This window comes from Canis lupus, chromosome 17 (assembly GCF_011100685.1).
Source record: "Canis lupus familiaris isolate Mischka breed German Shepherd chromosome 17, alternate assembly UU_Cfam_GSD_1.0, whole genome shotgun sequence".
NCBI lineage: Eukaryota > Metazoa > Chordata > Mammalia > Carnivora > Canidae > Canis > Canis lupus.
Window position 1 is genome coordinate 26,357,517 of NC_049238.1, and position 17,061 is coordinate 26,374,577.

General features: G+C 40.2%; 1 protein-coding gene across 3 annotated transcripts in view; it reads left to right on the top strand.

Moving 5' to 3' along the window:
• Positions 1-17,061, top strand: part of LTBP1 (latent transforming growth factor beta binding protein 1) — a 390,765-nt gene that overhangs the window by 133,701 nt on the left and 240,003 nt on the right. For 2 of the 3 annotated variants that reach the window (XM_038561239.1, XM_038561240.1), the window contains exon 4: positions 4,740-4,858. In XM_038561239.1, coding sequence (XP_038417167.1) covers positions 4,740-4,858 — 119 coding nt within the window. Of the gene's footprint in view, positions 1-4,739; positions 4,910-17,061 lie in introns of all 3 variants that reach the window. The other variant, XM_038561238.1, reaches the window with a different exon arrangement.

Consider the following 17,061-nt stretch of genomic DNA (forward strand, 5'->3'; position numbering starts at 1 on the left):
TTTTTCATTTTCATGACTCCTTTTCCCCCTAGCATTACTCTCTTGGAGCCTGCGGTCTTCCTGATTTCCTGGCAAGCTTCTTTTTAGGGGAAAAATGGGAGAGCAGTCTTTGATCTAGGGGAACCCAGAATCCAGAATGAGAAGGCCTTATTCTGGGAGTGGGGAGCAGTAAGTTTTTTAACTTATACAATACAGTTCTATTCTTTTAGGGAAGAATACTAGTCCCCCCCCCCCCCCCCCCCCCCGAGAAGGATAGAAGTCTGACTTAATGGATGCTCTGTGTGTTAGAGTTGGGGAGGATAGCTGCCTTTATAGATAGATTTTTTAGTTAAGACACCAGTGTTTAGCCCTACTTTTCATCACCCTTTGCTTTACTTGGTTTAAGGTCCAAAATGCCTCTGTGTTTCCCCAAGAAGATTGCTTTCTTTGTGGCTGTGCCCTCACAGAATGATTCTTGACCAGTGCCCTTAAACCTACTGGTTGCAACCCATTAGGGAGTCATGAAGTCATGAAATCAATGTAGTGGTTCAAGACTGTCACTTAAAAAATAGATGAGAGGACAAAACATCAAAGTGCCCTCCTCATGGTAAGGGTAAATATTGTTGTATAAAACTTGTTTGAGTTATATGAAAACACAGACCCCATATGTACACATGTATTGGGTCTCCCAAGCATGATGGACTTCTTACTGCAGGTTTACCTAGAAGAAGTTAAAATATTTCTCAGGCCATGGCTTCCTCCATGCTGCTACAACAGTCAGCATTTCTCAATCTACTTTGAGTCTTACAGATTTGTTGAAATCTCTCTTGTGTGTTTATTAATGGCCAAAATGAACCATATTTATTACCCTGTGTGGCACAGGTATTGACTAATCAGAAGGGATGCTGAACAGAGATTCAGAGATCCAGAGATCCAGCTCTGCCACATGTCAACTCCTTATTTATAGGATTGAAGGGATGTATGTCTTGGGAGGCCCAGTAGAGGGAGGCGGGGCCACTAAGGGCTTTGGGATAACAGCTGTTTATCAGAACAGAATATTTCCCATCTTGTAATGACTAGTGTGGCTATACTGTTGTGTAACAGCCACATGTCAACTCTGGATTTAAATCTTTTTTTATTTTTTATAATTTTAAGGACATCTTTGGAGGAAACTGAGATATATAGGTACCTTAAAAAAAATCATTTTGAACCAGTGGTCCTACAGTTTTCATTCTTAGCTTAATTTTCCCTAGTATTTTAGTTCTCTCAAAAAAAACTAATGCTCTGACAAATCTGATGTTCACTAGTGATAATTAAATTACGTTCCCACACCCAGGAGGAGGGAAGAATGGAGAAAACCCCAGTTGAAATGAAAGGAGAGGGATTATTCCTGAAATATTTGGGTAAAAGAGAAAGAAGAGTTAAAGAGGATTTATATTTGTGAGACTGAGAGGTTGTCCTGAGTGGAAATAACAGAACGATGAAATTAGAGGGAAGAGTGGACACCCACCATAAAGGGAGGAAGACTGAAGAGGATCCAAATCATGTATTTGTGAAATGAGTGAACAGTTTCCTCCATCTGTCCCATGTGCTGCCACCATTCATGGCTTTGCTTCCTAATCTGTGGGGCCGTCACTCAGAGTGGCTTCAGTCTGTTCCTGTGCATTTATATGCTTGCACTGGAGAAGAGGAAAGGTGGTGGAGAAAGGGGAAGTGCAGTCCAGGTGTAGCTCCATGTCTGCACTGTGTTTGTGACTTGGAGAGTGCTTCTACTGTAGTCAGACTTAAGTATCATTGTGCTGGCATTTACTCACTGCTCATTTCCTTAAGTCCGCGATGGCTGGGGTTGTCACTCAAGTTCTAGACCTGGTAAGCTCATCTTATTTGTTTATTCATTACTTTCCAGTTAGGTGTAGGGAAAAAGAGCCCATATATTAGCTTTCAGCTCATTTCTTGGTGCCTCTCACTTCCTTGATTCAGAGGGGAGAGTAGGGAGGATCTCAAGTAGGAGGCAGGACCTTCTCTCTCCCCCCAGCCCTGAGCTCATCCTACCTGGCAGTGATCAGAGCTGGAATGGTGTTCCTTTGTGAACAGGAATACTTCTACCAGCAGGTGCCAACAGCATAGTGACAGGATGACAGCATAGTTGGGGAGTGAGTTGCTCTGGAGATGGGAAGAAGAGCTTCCTGTTTTCAGGAGGCTGATGGAGTAGACTTGTGGTTCTTATCATTCACCACCAGATGTGTCCAGCTGTTACACTTTCTACTCAATCCCAACCAAACATACTTAAAGTTCAAACCAACACTTACATCATCAAAACAAAAGTGTTTACAACATTAAGCCTTACTTAGGCTTTTAGTAATTTAAGTTATTATTCTAGTGATAGAGGGAGTGCCCTTCCATAGAATTGTGTCTGGGAAAAGTCAGGCCCAGGGTGGATTTTCCTAGGTTTTCCTGCAACTCTAAGCTGTAAAGTGGTGGATCGAGATCACTGACTGGCTAAGGGGGAGGTACTCTTCATCCTAGCCTCTTCCTTCATTTCTCACGGATGCCTTGTCCTACAGAAGAGCTTATCCATCAACTCCAGTTGAGGATCAGTTGGGTAGACTGCCTTTATTCAGGACTGTTACTGCTTTTGATGAGACACTATGTGGTGGTGGTTTTTGTGGCTTGGCAATTGATCTTTCATACTCACCCGTCATAGTGTCATTTCTTCTTATTTAGAGCCCCTCATTTGGGAGAATCTTTGGGGCTTTGGACTACTTATCAGTGTGATTATATCCCAGTCATCTATTTCCTATGTTAAAGTATCATAATTTGGGAATATTTTGATTGGTTTAGATGGCTTTAATTATGCCACGGTCGGTAAAATTCAGGGTTACTCTGGAGAGGTCTCCTTCCATAGGCTCAGTTTGCTGCTAAAATATTCTGTCCCAGGGGTCCCTGGGTGGCTTAGTGGTTTAGCGCCTGCCTTCGGTCCAGGGCATGATCCTGGAGTCCCGGGGTTGAGTCCCACGTTGGACTCCCTGCATGGAGCCTGTTTCTCCCTCTGCCTGTGTCTCTGCTTCTCTCTCTCTCTCTCTCTCTCTCTGTCTGTCTCTCATTAATGAATAAATAAAATCTTAAAAAAAAAAAAAAAAAAAAACTCTGTCCCAGCAGTTTTACTAGCAATTAAGCATTTTTAAAGCATTTTCTGGAATTAGTTGGTCTATCTTCTTCACATTGTTTATTTATTAGTCTTGCTTAGCTAATGATGTTAGTTCTGTTCCCAGGGAATTATTAAATCTGGGCAAAGGCTTATTATTTTAAAGTTTACATGCTGAATAATATTCCATTGTGTATATATTACCACATGTTCTTTATCTGTTCATCTATTGATGGACACTTGGGCAGTTTCCATATCTTGGCTATTGTAAATAATGCTGCTATAAATATAGGAGTGCATGTATCCTTTTGAATTAGTGTTTTTGTATTGTTTGGATGAAATATCAGAACTAATGTAACACTATATGTTAACCATACTAGAATTAAAATTTAAAAAATTACTTAAAAAGAGAATAGTTTCCATTACATGCAACAAAAGAGAACTGTCCTAGAAAACGATTGGGCCAGAGGGTTAATACAGAGTAATTGTGTTCAGGAGTCCCCAGAGGTCTTGACTTGTGGTATTGAAGAAATGAGATTGTGATTAGTTATTATTACCATTGTTATTATTCTTAGGAGCTAGTAATTATAAAACATTTAACCATAATAGTTTTAATGTTATGAGATACAGCATAAAATATTTAAATGTGAACTAGAAAAAGTTGAATATGTTTCTTCCTTATCGTAATTATGTTTCAAAAGGTAATTAAGAATTCTTTTTTTCCAATTTTTGAGCTTTCTATCATTAGGGACGTCCCACTGTTTACTGTTCAGGCTCTGATCGTTGAGAGTTAATTTTGCATAACTGATCAAGCTGGGGATCTCTTGCATAATCTCCTTTCTGTTTTTTCTTCTTCCTTTCCCCCTCTTTGCATTTCCAGTACTGCCTACTTATCAGCATATATAAAATGCACTTTTTAAATATATGTACCTGTTCACATATGTCTTTCTTACATATAAATGTCTTGTGTTCTGCATATGGGCTATGGTAACTGTGCTCTGAATCCCCTGATAGAATCCACTTGTGGTGGCCTCTTTAGCCTACACTTCTTGATTAGATAGGCAGAGTCCCTTTGATGTTAAGGTCTTTTCTTTTCTTTTCTTTTCTTTTCTTTTCTTTTCTTTTCTTTTCTTTTCTTTTCTTTTCTTTTCTTTTCTTTTCTTTTCTTTCTTCTCTTCCTCTCTTCCTCTTTCCCTCCCTCCCTCCCTCCCTCCCTCCCTCCCTTCCTTCCTTCCTTCCTTCCTTCCTTCCTTCCTTCCTTCCTTCCTTCCTTCCTTCTTTCCAATAGAGAGCACATGCCAGTGTGGGGAGAGGGAGACAGGCCAACTCTGTGCTGAGTGTGGAGCCCAATGTGGGGTTCCATCTCACTGTCCTGGATCCCGACTTGAGTCAAAATCAGATACTTCACTGACTGAACCACCCAGGTGCCCATATGTTAAGGTTTCTAAGTGTAAACAGTTAGTCCCTTGTGTTATAAATGGGCAACTACAGTATTTGAAGGAAAAATTGAGCCTTGTGTGGAGTCTATTTCCTTTCTAAGTTTAATTTATTTTTCCCTTCTTAGTTTTAAAAAATCTGTAATTAATATCCCTATCCCCACTTTGTTTCTTCCCAGAGTGACACCCCTTTCCTCACAGAATGTGATGATTCATCATGGCCAGACCCAGGAATATGTACTGAAGCCCAAGTACTTTGCAGCCCAGAAGGTGATATCAGGAGAGCAGTCCACTGAAGGTTCGTTCCCTTTGAGATACGGGCAGGGTCAAGTTACGGCACCTTTTCAGTGTGAGTATAGTCCAGTCAATGATTTTTCTAAGTTACAGTATTACAGTTTGGAAACACTTTGTTTGGTTTAGATGTCTTTAATGTGTCATAGCAGATAAAACTTAAGAGTTGTTTAAAAAAAACAAAACAAAACCCAGAAACACAACAAACCCACCCTGGTTCCCAAACAACCAGACAGCAATTCAGTTTCTTTATTTTGAGGAAAGCAGTTTCCTTGGATGTTGGCAAAGACTGAAGTGGGCTGCCTGTAATTCTGTTTCTCCAAGATGGCTCCATTTCTGAGAGATACTTGTTCTCATTTTAGATAAGTTGTATGCCTGACATGTTTACATTGATAAAATATTTTCTTTAGTAAGCTAGCCAGGATTCATGACTTGTGAAATGCCTGAAATGTCCTGCATTACTCTCTGAGGTTCACCTACAGTGGTTGTTTTTATGGTAGGAGGTCCACTTTTTAGTATATCGAGCAGATGGCGTGGCAGGTTTTACTCTGAATTTGTAAGGAGCTATTGTATCAGTGGCCAGCTTGGTTAATATCTCAGTATGTGGGAAGCTCAAGGACAAGCCCTGGCTCAAAGGGTGGGGAATGTGATGATTTGTGGTTTAGGTATTACAGAGTGTCTGCTGGCAGCATCTGGAGGAAACGTTCTGGAGTGAGGCGCAGACCATTCAGAGCCGAGAGCTAGACACACGCGCCCATTCCAGCAGCTTCCTGCTCTGTCTCACGTTGACTGATTGCCTGCGCCACAAGTAATGAAAGAGGATGCCAGTTGTTAGGTTGAAAAGGACTATCTTTCACCACCAAAAGGAGTGCCCATAGCTGAGCTAGAGGTTTTACAACCATGTGGCCCTTCAGAAGTCTGTATATGTGTGGGTTTGGTTCCCTGGGCCCACGTGCACCTCCTGAGTTGGTCACCATCCTAGAGTGATTGACTCTTCCCTTAGAATTGGTCACTTAACAAAAAGACTATCTAATATAAGGTTTGCATTTTTCATCTTTTGAGAAAATTATGCTCGGTGACCTGAGGCAGGAACCCCAGAGCAGTAATTTGGTGAGGTTGGTAGGGCTGATGAGGACAGCAAGTCCTGAGGATTTTCAAGAGGGAAGAATGGAGAAATCCTATAGAGCATCTCCTGGTCCTTTAGGCAAGACGCTTCCAAGGCATTTGTAAAACAATACAAGTGTTTGTCTTGTGTTTAAAGATCCTTTGGGTTAAGTGCTTCATAACCTGTTCTGTGTGAATATCCCGGAGTATGTAGTATTTTTCTAATCTTAATTTAAAAAATAACTCCAAAGAGGTACTTATTTATTTCTTTGGATTTTTATATAGATAGAAATTTCTTTTTTTTTTTTAAATTTATTTTTTATTGGTGTTCAATTTACTAACATACAGAATAACCCCCAGTGCCGTCACCCATTCACTCCCATCCCCCGCCCTCCTCCCCTTCTACCATAGATAGAAATTTCTTAGAAGCCTTCCAGAATTAGAATGTGATGGGAGGAGAGTTTTTGAAAGCTGAAAGAGAAGAGAATTTTGAACTACATGGAAGTATCAGGAAAAGGTGGTCTGAGAATCGCTGGTATTAAGACTAGGAATGAGACTGGTTTTGATCTGTCGATGATTCATTATTGGAATGACTGGTCCCACTATGTGTATTTTAAACTCTCAAACCTTTGTCCAAGGGTCTTCTGGAAGATGAAATTATATTTTAGAAAAACAGGAAGATAAGTTTATCTATATTGTCCATCAATTTCCCACCCATTCTGTTTAAATGTAGTTCTTCCATAGCTGGGAGCTAGGAGAATAATTCAGATTAACATATAATCACATTGATGGGATTCTCTGCTCATACTCCCCAGGAGTTAGTGGCTTTTCAAAAAAAAAAAAAAAAAAAAAAAAAGTCCAGGAACTAACTGAAATAGGCATATAGAAAGGCCAGGAAAGGAGATGTGGCTATTTTTTGCTGAGACCAAAACTCTTTTGAGAGCTGGAAGGCTAATGGGAAAGTTTTAAAAAGAGGTAATTTGGCAGGACCATGAAGTTACGGAAATAGCAAAATTGAGTAAGAACAACAATAGAAAGATTAAAACTAGAAAGGAGGAATGAGTAATACTAAGAACCTAAAAGTAATGTCTTCCCATATTCAGCTTCATATTAGGTGAAAGGATCCCCCAAGAAAACCTTACATGTAACAGAAAAGAGAAAGTAAGGGAAGTCTGAGGAAAAGCAGGAGCTTTTAGTGTCTAACTTCATCTTTATAAAAGAGATCAAATGTAAACAGATGAATCTCTCATTTTGCCAAAGAATTTTAAGGTCCAGGTTTAGGAGGAGATCATTTGAGCTCATGAGAACAACAGAAGATATGACCAGCAGGTAGAGATAATGTATCTGGGGAAGAGACTGAGGAGCCTCGTAACAGGCCACTGCTGTTACTTTTGGGAAGTTTTGGGACTGGAGCAAATGTTGAGATTGGCAAAAGGCAAGTGGTGTTTTCCCTGTTTAATTGGGATTGAAAAAGGTGGTCTGTCATAATGAATGTAGGTTTAATAGTATCATGCAAGTAGCAATGATGATGTTTAACTAGAGCTCTAAGCATTGTGTAAATTAATCACATGATAATAGAGGAGGCCATAGCCCTGCCAAACCCAAGTGAATAAGGATTTGCTCTTGACACCCAGTGGGACAAGAGAGAAATGGTCAGAATAAGCAGGAAAAGGGTGATGGTAGGGGAGTGAGGGGGAGGGCACGGGGAGTGATGGGTTCAGTAAAGCCAAGTGTGTTAATATGTCTAGCACTCTCTAGATAGAACAAAGTAGATAGGGAGAACCAAACTATCAAGCTGCTAGGGAGATGTACTCTGCTGTGAAGAATGAACATTTTGTTAGAATTTTCCGAGTTTTGATCACCTAATGTGCCATCCTTAACCACTGTATACATACTGCCTTTCCTATTTGGGTTCTGTGCTTTACCCTCCTGAGTCACTTCCCAGGTCACTTGACATCCTGTGTTGGGCATTCGCTGCTTACTGGATATCTCTGGTGACAAATTAATAATGGTGCTACGCTTTATTCATTGGTCTTAAGAGAATTTAATTTACATGAGTGTCAGCTACAGCAGGGTTCTGTAAACTTTCTCTTAAAGGATCTGATAGTAAATACCTCAGGCTTGGTGAGCCAAGATATATAATTGAGGACATTACATATAGGTTCTTACATAACCTTTAAAAATATGACCATTTAAAAATGTGAAAATCATTCTTAGCTGGCAGGTTGTAAAAAAAAAAAAATCGAGTAGCTGGCTAGATTAGTCTCATGGTCTGTAAAGTTTGCCAGGTGCTGATTTAGTGGCTCAGTCTCTCAGTGTACAAAAAACATCTAGACTTTGAATCTGTAGGTACCTAGGTCATAGCCTTGAATCAAAAGCTGTCTAGGAGGCCCTGTCTATATCCAACTGTCCTTTATTGTCACTGCCCTGGCAACTTCACACCATAATGTTCTCCGATAAATCTCCACTAGTTGGAAGGCAGCTGGAAGAGTATGAACTACCAGGAGACCACTCTTATCCAATAAGTCTAGTTTCCTTTAATGTTAGAGTGACAGGCCACACAGCAATTGGGAAAATAATGGATGTTACTCCTGGTTGTTTAAAGAAAGCCTTTTAATATTGACAGAAATAACATTTTCCTTGGATGAACCGGTAACTGCCATCTGGCTAGACTGAATCACATTAAGCTATCACCTGAAGTCCTCCAAAAGTTAAACATAGTTGCTATATGACCCTGTGTTTCCACTTCTAGGTATAGACCCAAGAGAACTGAAAACATATGTTCACACAAAAACTTGTATACAAATGTTCATAGCAGCATTATTCATAACAACCAAAAAGTGAGAACAACCAAAATGTCTATCATCTGATGAATGTATAAACAAAATGTGGTGTGTCTTAAATGCCTTGTTCAGCCATAAAGAAGGAATGGACTACTGGTACATACCACAATGTGAATGAACCTTGTAAGGATGTGGAGTGAAGGAATCCAGACACAAAAGGATTCAGGTCACATATAATTCCATTATACGGAATGTCCAGAATAGGCAAATCTCTACAGACATAGAGTATATTAGCGATTGCTAGGGGTTGAGGAGTGTGGGGGATGGGGAGTGATTGTTTATAGTTAAGGAGTTTCTTTTGGGTTGATAAGTATCGTAGAAATAGATGGTTATGGTGATTGTGTGACCTGTGAATATATTAAAAACCATGTTATGTTAAACAAAAATTAAAGTACTTATAAGTTTTTTTTTTCACCATATAGATAGTTATAAAATACTTAGCATGAACTCCCAGGAATGCAGCTCTTTGGGCTCTCTCTAAAGATGGATGGTATGAACTGAGGGATCTGCTTTATCCAGTATTTTCCTTGGTGACTTCTAGGAAAAAAATGGAATATGTAAACCAAATTCTCTTGTGTTTATTTTAGTATTTACAACCCAGAGGAAGAAAAGTTAAAATGACTTGATAACATTTGAAAGACCATCTTATAAAAACAGTCTTGACTATTAGTATAGTTTGTGCTCAGGAGCAAACCCAAATAATTCATGCAAAAAGAGATTAGTTTGGTGTAACTCCCTTGAAAAGAGACCTTGAAGGTAATGAATATCCACACCAGACTATCTGCTGTTGTAGTAAAAACACTATGGGATGCTTGATAATGTTAGAAGCAGAGAATATTTTTATTATAGTCTATGGTGGAAGGACATTATAAGTAGGAGAGCTTACTAAGAAATTTGGTAGACTTACTTGAAAAGCAGATATTTAGGAGGAGCAGAAATATTCATGTAAATGAAATGGTTTGCAGGTTATGCAAAGAGTCCTATGAGCTAAGAGACTGGGCAATCTCTGGTTTAAATATGCAGCTGCTTATTCTCCTTTCCTATTATATTTTAGTATTTGGAAATATTTAGAAATTTAAACTTCCTCTAAATCAAATTTTCCATTGCCAGTTCCAGTTGTTTTCCTATCAAGATGGACTTAGCTTTTATTTTACTTGATTTTTTAAAGATTTTATTTATTTATTTGAGAGAGAGAGAGGCAGAGAGACAGAGACACAGGCAGAGGGACAAGCAGGCTCCATTCAGGGAACCCAACTGGGACTCAATCCCGAGACTCCAGGATTATGCCCTGGGCCGAAGGCAGGCGCTAAACTGCTGAGCCACCCAGGGATCTCCAGACTTAGCTTTTAAACAGGCTATTTACATTTTAGTCACCTAAAATTTTAGTTTAATTTAATTCAAATTGTCTTTAACTTCATTTTAACTTCACTTAAATTTTTCATTTAAATTTCAGGATAGACACATGTCTTAGTTTACATACTACCTTCTTAAAGTTTGAAAAGCAGATACACATCAGACTCTTAAAAGAATTGCCAGTTATCCTCTGATGTGCCAGAATATGGGGGAGAGATTGATTATTGGCCTTTCAGACACTTATAAAAGAAGTTCGGACAAGCCCACTATTTTCAGTGTTAAACATAGCCTTGCTGCTTGACTAAGCAGCCGCTGTGGTGTAGGAAGCAGGTACACAGCCCCTCTTGGGCCCCTTCTGACAGCAGAAAATGTAATCCTGCCTGTGTTGGGGCCACCTTAGCCCTGGATCCTGTAGTCTCTGTCTGCTCCTTGGAGTCCTTGCTATAGACCAGCCAGCTCAGCAGCTGCCCAGCAGTTGGTCACAGGCAACCTGGAATTCCTGGCTCCCCCACTTGAAGATACAGCAGCCACTCAGGTCTCAGCCCTCAGAGGGGGAGGCAAAGACTCTGTTTTCTCAGAGCAGCATCCTTGCTGTCTGAGCCCCTGCATTCCAGTTCTGGCATCTCAGGGTTTGAGAGTTACATGATCCCCCTTGAGAAAGTCTGTTCCTATGTTTGGAGTGAAGATCGTGTATGACTGCAGACTGGTACAACAAAGAGGTTACCAGGAAAACCGTGTGTTTCCTGGTTGTCCTCACTGTGAGAAGGCAGTGCTTCTGCAAAGACTCAGAGCTGACAAGGTTTTTTTTTTTTTTTTTTCTTTGACAAAACAAATCTGAAGGTTAGGAGGCAGGTGGTATTTGGCTGGGACAGTTCTTCTGCTTATCCCAGCCACTTTAAGGAGGTAGACAAGAGCACTGCTTGAAGACTCTGGATGCCCAGTGCCAGTTTGAGTTATCCCAGGGAGAGAGGGTCTGTGGTATAGTTCAGAGCACCCAACATGGGATAGAAGGTGGTTTGAGGGAGAAAGGCCAAATTCATCTTCCACCTATTGGCCCTTCACAAAAAAGACAAGAGAAACCCTGGACTGGCCATTGGAGAAAGACAAATGTAGATGTAATCAGTAGAGATAAGGAAATCAGAGCCAGATATTTCTGCATGGGATAAATTGTGATAGGGAGATCTTCAGAGCAGGAACAGTTAGAAAATACACACGAGGAACAGTCTGGTCCTGAGAACCACCCGGGCCTCACTTTAGGATAGGAGTTTGAAGAGAGAAAAGAAACAGAAGTTACTGATTGATGGGAGCCCCTCTGGATCAAAGCTCTGCACATGGGCAGAGTGTGCATTTCAGGGGAAGGAGAATTCTGCAGCACTGATGGCCTTCCCTGCATGGAGACCACCTTTGGTTTGGTCAGGTGCAAATGAATGTCTTTGGGATTGGCCCCATAACTGATCCAGTTTGGTACAAGGTGGCAGTGAAAGTGGGACCAGCCAGGAACTAGATCTTTTTTTTTTTTTTCATTAAACTCTAGACACTTTATTCAGATGTTACCAGTCTTCCCAGTGATGTGTTTTTTTTTCTGTTCCAGGATGCCATCCAGTAACCCACAATGCATGTAGACATGTATTTTTAGTGTCTTCCACTCTGTGACAATTTCTCAATCCTTTCTCGTGTTTACCATTTTAATGATTACTGATGAGGTATTTTGTAGATTGTCCTCCAATATGGATTTCTCTGATACTTTCTTCATCTTTAGCCTAGGGTCATAAGTTTGGGGAAGAAAACCACAGAGGTGGGGTGTCCTTGTCATCACTTCCTATCAGGTGATAATATGATATCCACATGATTTATTACTGGTGAAGGACCCCGGCTTTTATTCTGAATGATATGGGAGCCATGGGAGAGTTTTGAGCAGAGGAAGGATATGTCCTCACTTTTAAAAGGATCATTCTGGAGCTGTGTGGAGATGAGGCAAGGCAAGAAGCATGGAGAACAATCAGGAGACTACTGAATTGGATTCAAATGAGAGACAGTCATGGTATTTTTAGATTAGGATAGTGGTAGATGAGGTGGTAAGAAGGGGATGCATTCCAGACATATGCTAACAGTAGAACCAGTAAGATTTGTTCATGAATTGGATGTAAGATGTGAGAGAAAGAGAGGCTAAAAGGTAAGGGTAAGATTTTTGCAGGAACTAGATCTTATAAGAAGCTGTTGGAAACTAACAATTTAGCATTTAAAATACCAGGCGTGGAAAAAAAAAAACTGCTTTATAGAAGGAATTCTGGTAAAGCTCTATGCTTTTTTCCTCATGAAATCAAATTCCTGATTGGTCTGTTTGGTCCCACCACTTACTGTGGGAATAAGGACCCTTGATCCAGTTTCTAGCCATTATGTCAGGATGGATGTTAGCACTATAGATGGCTGGAAGAAAATCACCTGTTCTTCAGTAGTTTCTGGCAAAGTGCTTGTTGGCTTATAAGCCTAGATGGCAAAGCAACAGTATTACTTGGTACAAACTGATGCTCAAGAAAATGTTCCTGTGAATGTTGGTGAAGGACCAGGGTTTCGCTGAGCTCATGCCCTTAAGAATCTATATTCCATTGAAAGGCAGGGTATTACCTGCTGAAGAGAAGGTTCTATGTATAGTCTTGCCATGGCTGCTGTGCCTCAGTTGAGGGTGGTGAGGGAAGGGGGTGAGGGAAGGGGGTATTTTATCCAGGGGTTGTTTGATCACATCCCAGTCCAGGAAAGTAGGTGAACATGACAGTTCTCTTTGCCTCTTGATTGCTTACACACAGTGGACGATCGCTGGGAAATGGCAGACATAGACTGATCATAAACACTTCCAAGAAGCTTATCCAGCAATATTAAAAACAACAGTGGAGGAAAACCTAGAGTGAAGGGTTATGTAATCTCAACTCTCCAATGGGCAGCCTTTCGTGCCAGAGAAGGAGGTTTCAATCCCAAGGGCCCAAGATTTCATAATAAATAAAGTAATCCAAGGATATTTCTGGGTGTTGAGACCAAGTTTAAGATATTGAGAAATAGATAGCGTGGTTCCGGAATATTCTGTGATCAAACTGTGGTATTGGTGGGGGAAAATACCACGAATGAATTTACAGGATGCCTGGAAAGTACAAAGCAGCATTTTGGGAGGAGGAAACCTCCTGTTTGAAAAAGAAAAGTTGCTGCCTCCTCAGTCTGTGGATTTCTCTGCCAGAAACTGAGGGCTTTATTTTGGTTTTATTTCTGAATAAGAAAATAGTTTCCAGGGAATCACCATTGTTAGAGTTGAAGTGATAGTTTTGATTCAACATGCATTTATTCAACATAAATTCAACATAAATATCACAAAAAATGGTAGTTTTGATTCCACACACAAAAAAATATTGCTAATGAGATATTCTGAAGGGAATTGAAGTAGAGTTTGTATCAGCTCAGGGTAGTCCCCTGAAGGAGGAGGGCTCCTCTTAGCGTTGATAATGACTGTCTTGCGGTGAGTCTGCCTTCCTCACTCTGAGATAGAGACCTCCCTTAACATTTTATGACTTTAGAAGTTTGTGTTGTAATTTTCTACAATTTTAGTTCTGCATGATTTTTTGATATTTACTTAGTATTAGCCGCTTGTGACATTGAAATGTATCTTTACTGAAACCCAGCTGCCCACGTTCTGTGTTCCCGTGCAAGTTCACACATGGCTGGAATGGGAGGGAAACCCTTCTTCCCTAAGAGGTAATTGCAGTATAGTTATATTGGAGTACTCCTGGCAGGAAAACATTAAACCAGGAAATGTGTATGTGTATGTAAGGATGTATATGTATGTGTATGTATATGCATAGATAGGCATGTATATTCAATCACACATATAAATGTGTGTTATTTAAAGAATTACTTTTTTTGCAGCTGCCTGCCATTATCCATCTGATGACTATCCATTTAAAAAAAAAATTGCGTGTAGCCCTATCAGTGCTTCACACATTTGCTCTTCCAAGGTCCCAGCTTTTTAACTAGATGAAAACTTGCAACAGGCAGTGGTTGCTCTTGTGAAAAACATCATGGTTTTTTAAAAAAAAACCTTGTATCCTAGGAACAGACATAGAAAGCTTTGGGGAAAAAAAAGAATCTGGACGGCAGGTGGGAGGGCGGTGGTTGTGGCTCCCTTTGGTCGATGGCCCCTAAGGCTGCTTGTGTGGGATTGAGTGCTCTCTGCTAAGGATGTCTGGAACCGTGTGCACCAGGCAGCTGTGCGTCTTGTTTGAATGAATGCCCCTTCATGGCTACAGGTGCATCTCCTGATGGCCGTTGCCTGCCTCAGATCCAGCAGAAGCCCCAGCTCTTCCTCCCACACATTCATTTCCCTTCCTTGCAGAGCCGCTGAAGCAGGCTCTGCTTGACTTCAGAGGGCTACAGAGTAATACTCTCCAAACAAAATCTTTTGATATTTTTTCCCCTTTTATTCATCATTCAGAAATATCATGGTGCCTTTGATGATTCAGTTAGGTAGATGCTATCTAGTCCAAAGGTCTTTTTCTTTGTTTTTGTAACTGTGGATATTTAACAAAAACAAAACACTGTTTAAATGTGCTTTAATTTGTTTTTCCAGGGAGAGAGGGAGGCACATATATTTTGTTAGTATTTCCCTGACCTGTTGAACTTTTTTCATGACCTTTTTTTTTTTTTATCCTGGAATAAATAATAAAAATGTAGATCTTATTTACATGTAATTCTTTCTTCCTGCCTTCCTCCTTGCCGTGGCTTCCTCGTGGGTATACTGGACTTTCCCACCCATTGATTTTGAGCTTGGCTATGTGACTTGCTTTTACTAATGGCGTGTGGGTGGAATGACAGTGTGCCAGCTCTCAGCTCTAAATTGGATGGTTCCACTCTTCCTTATACTATGAAAACCGCATTTTTCTCTGGTCTGCTGACATGCCAGTTCCTTTGGCTTCTGATTTCTTAGATTAATTTAGGGCAGAGGATTTACTTTTTAAGACCATCTGGACAATTGTCAGTCTCAGAGCAAATGATACCGTTTTAATCTGATAGGTTACACAGTATCCTACTATCCATAGGATAGTAAAAATGCTACTCTGGGTGACCTCTCCTTCTTGCCACTGTGGACTTAGAAGATGGGTAAGCACTTGACCTAGGAAAACCGGTCTGAGTTGGCCAGCTGCCCTAAGGTGGACTGACAAAAAAACATTCCCTCAGAGGGATGATACTGATGAAGTAAGATTAATTAGAATATTTCAAGAATTTGTAAGTTAGAGTTGAACAATAAGCAACTGGAACAGAAAAGAGAACACCAAGTAGAAGAGGAAAAGCCGAGAGAGGCTTTCATGTTAATGTTGGATCCAAGAATGAAGTTCAACAGCATTTTCTGGATACAGGGCAATATATAATGAGTTGCTGAAAGTACTATGTATTTTTAATGTCTTCCCAGTTATTTAGGTATATATTCTAGTCTCCATAAGGTCTGGCTTTATGTGGCTGGTCATTCCTGTGTTGTCTTGAGATGTGCATCTCCCATATTACTACGCACAGCTTTAACGTACAATCTCATCACTAGAGAGCATGTGCAGTGCTCCCCCACCCTGCCATTGTACTGTAGGCAGAGACCCCAGCTAGCACACAGTCTGTTTGAACCCTTCCCTTTAACAGCTGCGTGTCTTGATGTGTCAGAGCACCAAAGGCTGTCTTTTAGAGAAGAAACCCCAGGTGCTTTTTTTTTTCTTCACTCCCTTTCTCCTGTCTATACCCTATTCTTCCTGAGAAAGCTCGGGGTGTTGATAGATCTACAGGCAGGTGGGTGGGGTCAATTCTATCCAGGGAACATTGAGCACTCAGAATTGCTCTGCCTGGCCTGGGCTTTCATAAAGCCTGCAGTATTACCAAATTTATATCTCAGTACCCATTTGGGTTTTTAATAGAAATGTTTTCAGCTCTTGGATTCTTGCTCACACCGAATGGAGAATGTCTAGCTTCAGTTCATTAAAGGAGTATGGACAGGAACCTTTCCAGTAAGACCCCTGAAATCCCATCATGCTTCCTATGCATCTTTTTCTGGTATGGGTTTTCAGGCAACCACAGTGGGGTATGTGTGCAAATACCTGTCAGACATGCTCTTCCATGTCTTGAACATGGAAATAGAGTAAAATTAGATGCCTCTTTTTAAAGTTTTAAAAAGACTCTTAGTGGAGAAAGTGATTCATAATGTTTCTTGTCAGAGATCCCAGTTTCCAAACCACACCTTAATATACCTCGAGAACATATAATACGTATTTTTAAAGACCTGCTGAAGGTATTGGAAATTATATTCTTGTCTCTGAGCATCAGATAATTAGGAAATTTGGACATAAACTCATTTGTTCCCACCAATGGCACTATGTAGATTCCATCTTTCTCTTTTTCCTCATCTGTGTAGTACTTACTGTATGCTAGCCACTGTATAAAGAGACGGATATGCATTAAGTCAGTGTGTTACATTATAACATTAGTATATTAATCATTTTAAATTTACCCTACATGTATATTCATGTGAGTTTGTTAGGAACCAAAAATATAATGAGTTTAAAATTACCAAAACCAATCTATTCATTGGGAAGAGTGCTACTTTATCTGATACGGTGGCAGATGGTAGCTACACTTGTGATGAGCATAGTATAACCTGTATAGTTGTTGATTCACTGTGTTGTACACTTGAAATGAATGTAACACTGTGTTTCAACTATACTTCCGTAATAAAGGTGGAAAACAGGAGTGCTACTTAGCTCTTTATGTGTTATTTTTAAGTGAGTGCAACCCTAAATTTGATGACATTAAAACAAAGCTGTCAACTTTATTGTTATATGCAGGGCTTTAATGATAGTAACTCTTAAAAATTATCTAAACTTAGAGTTTCTGG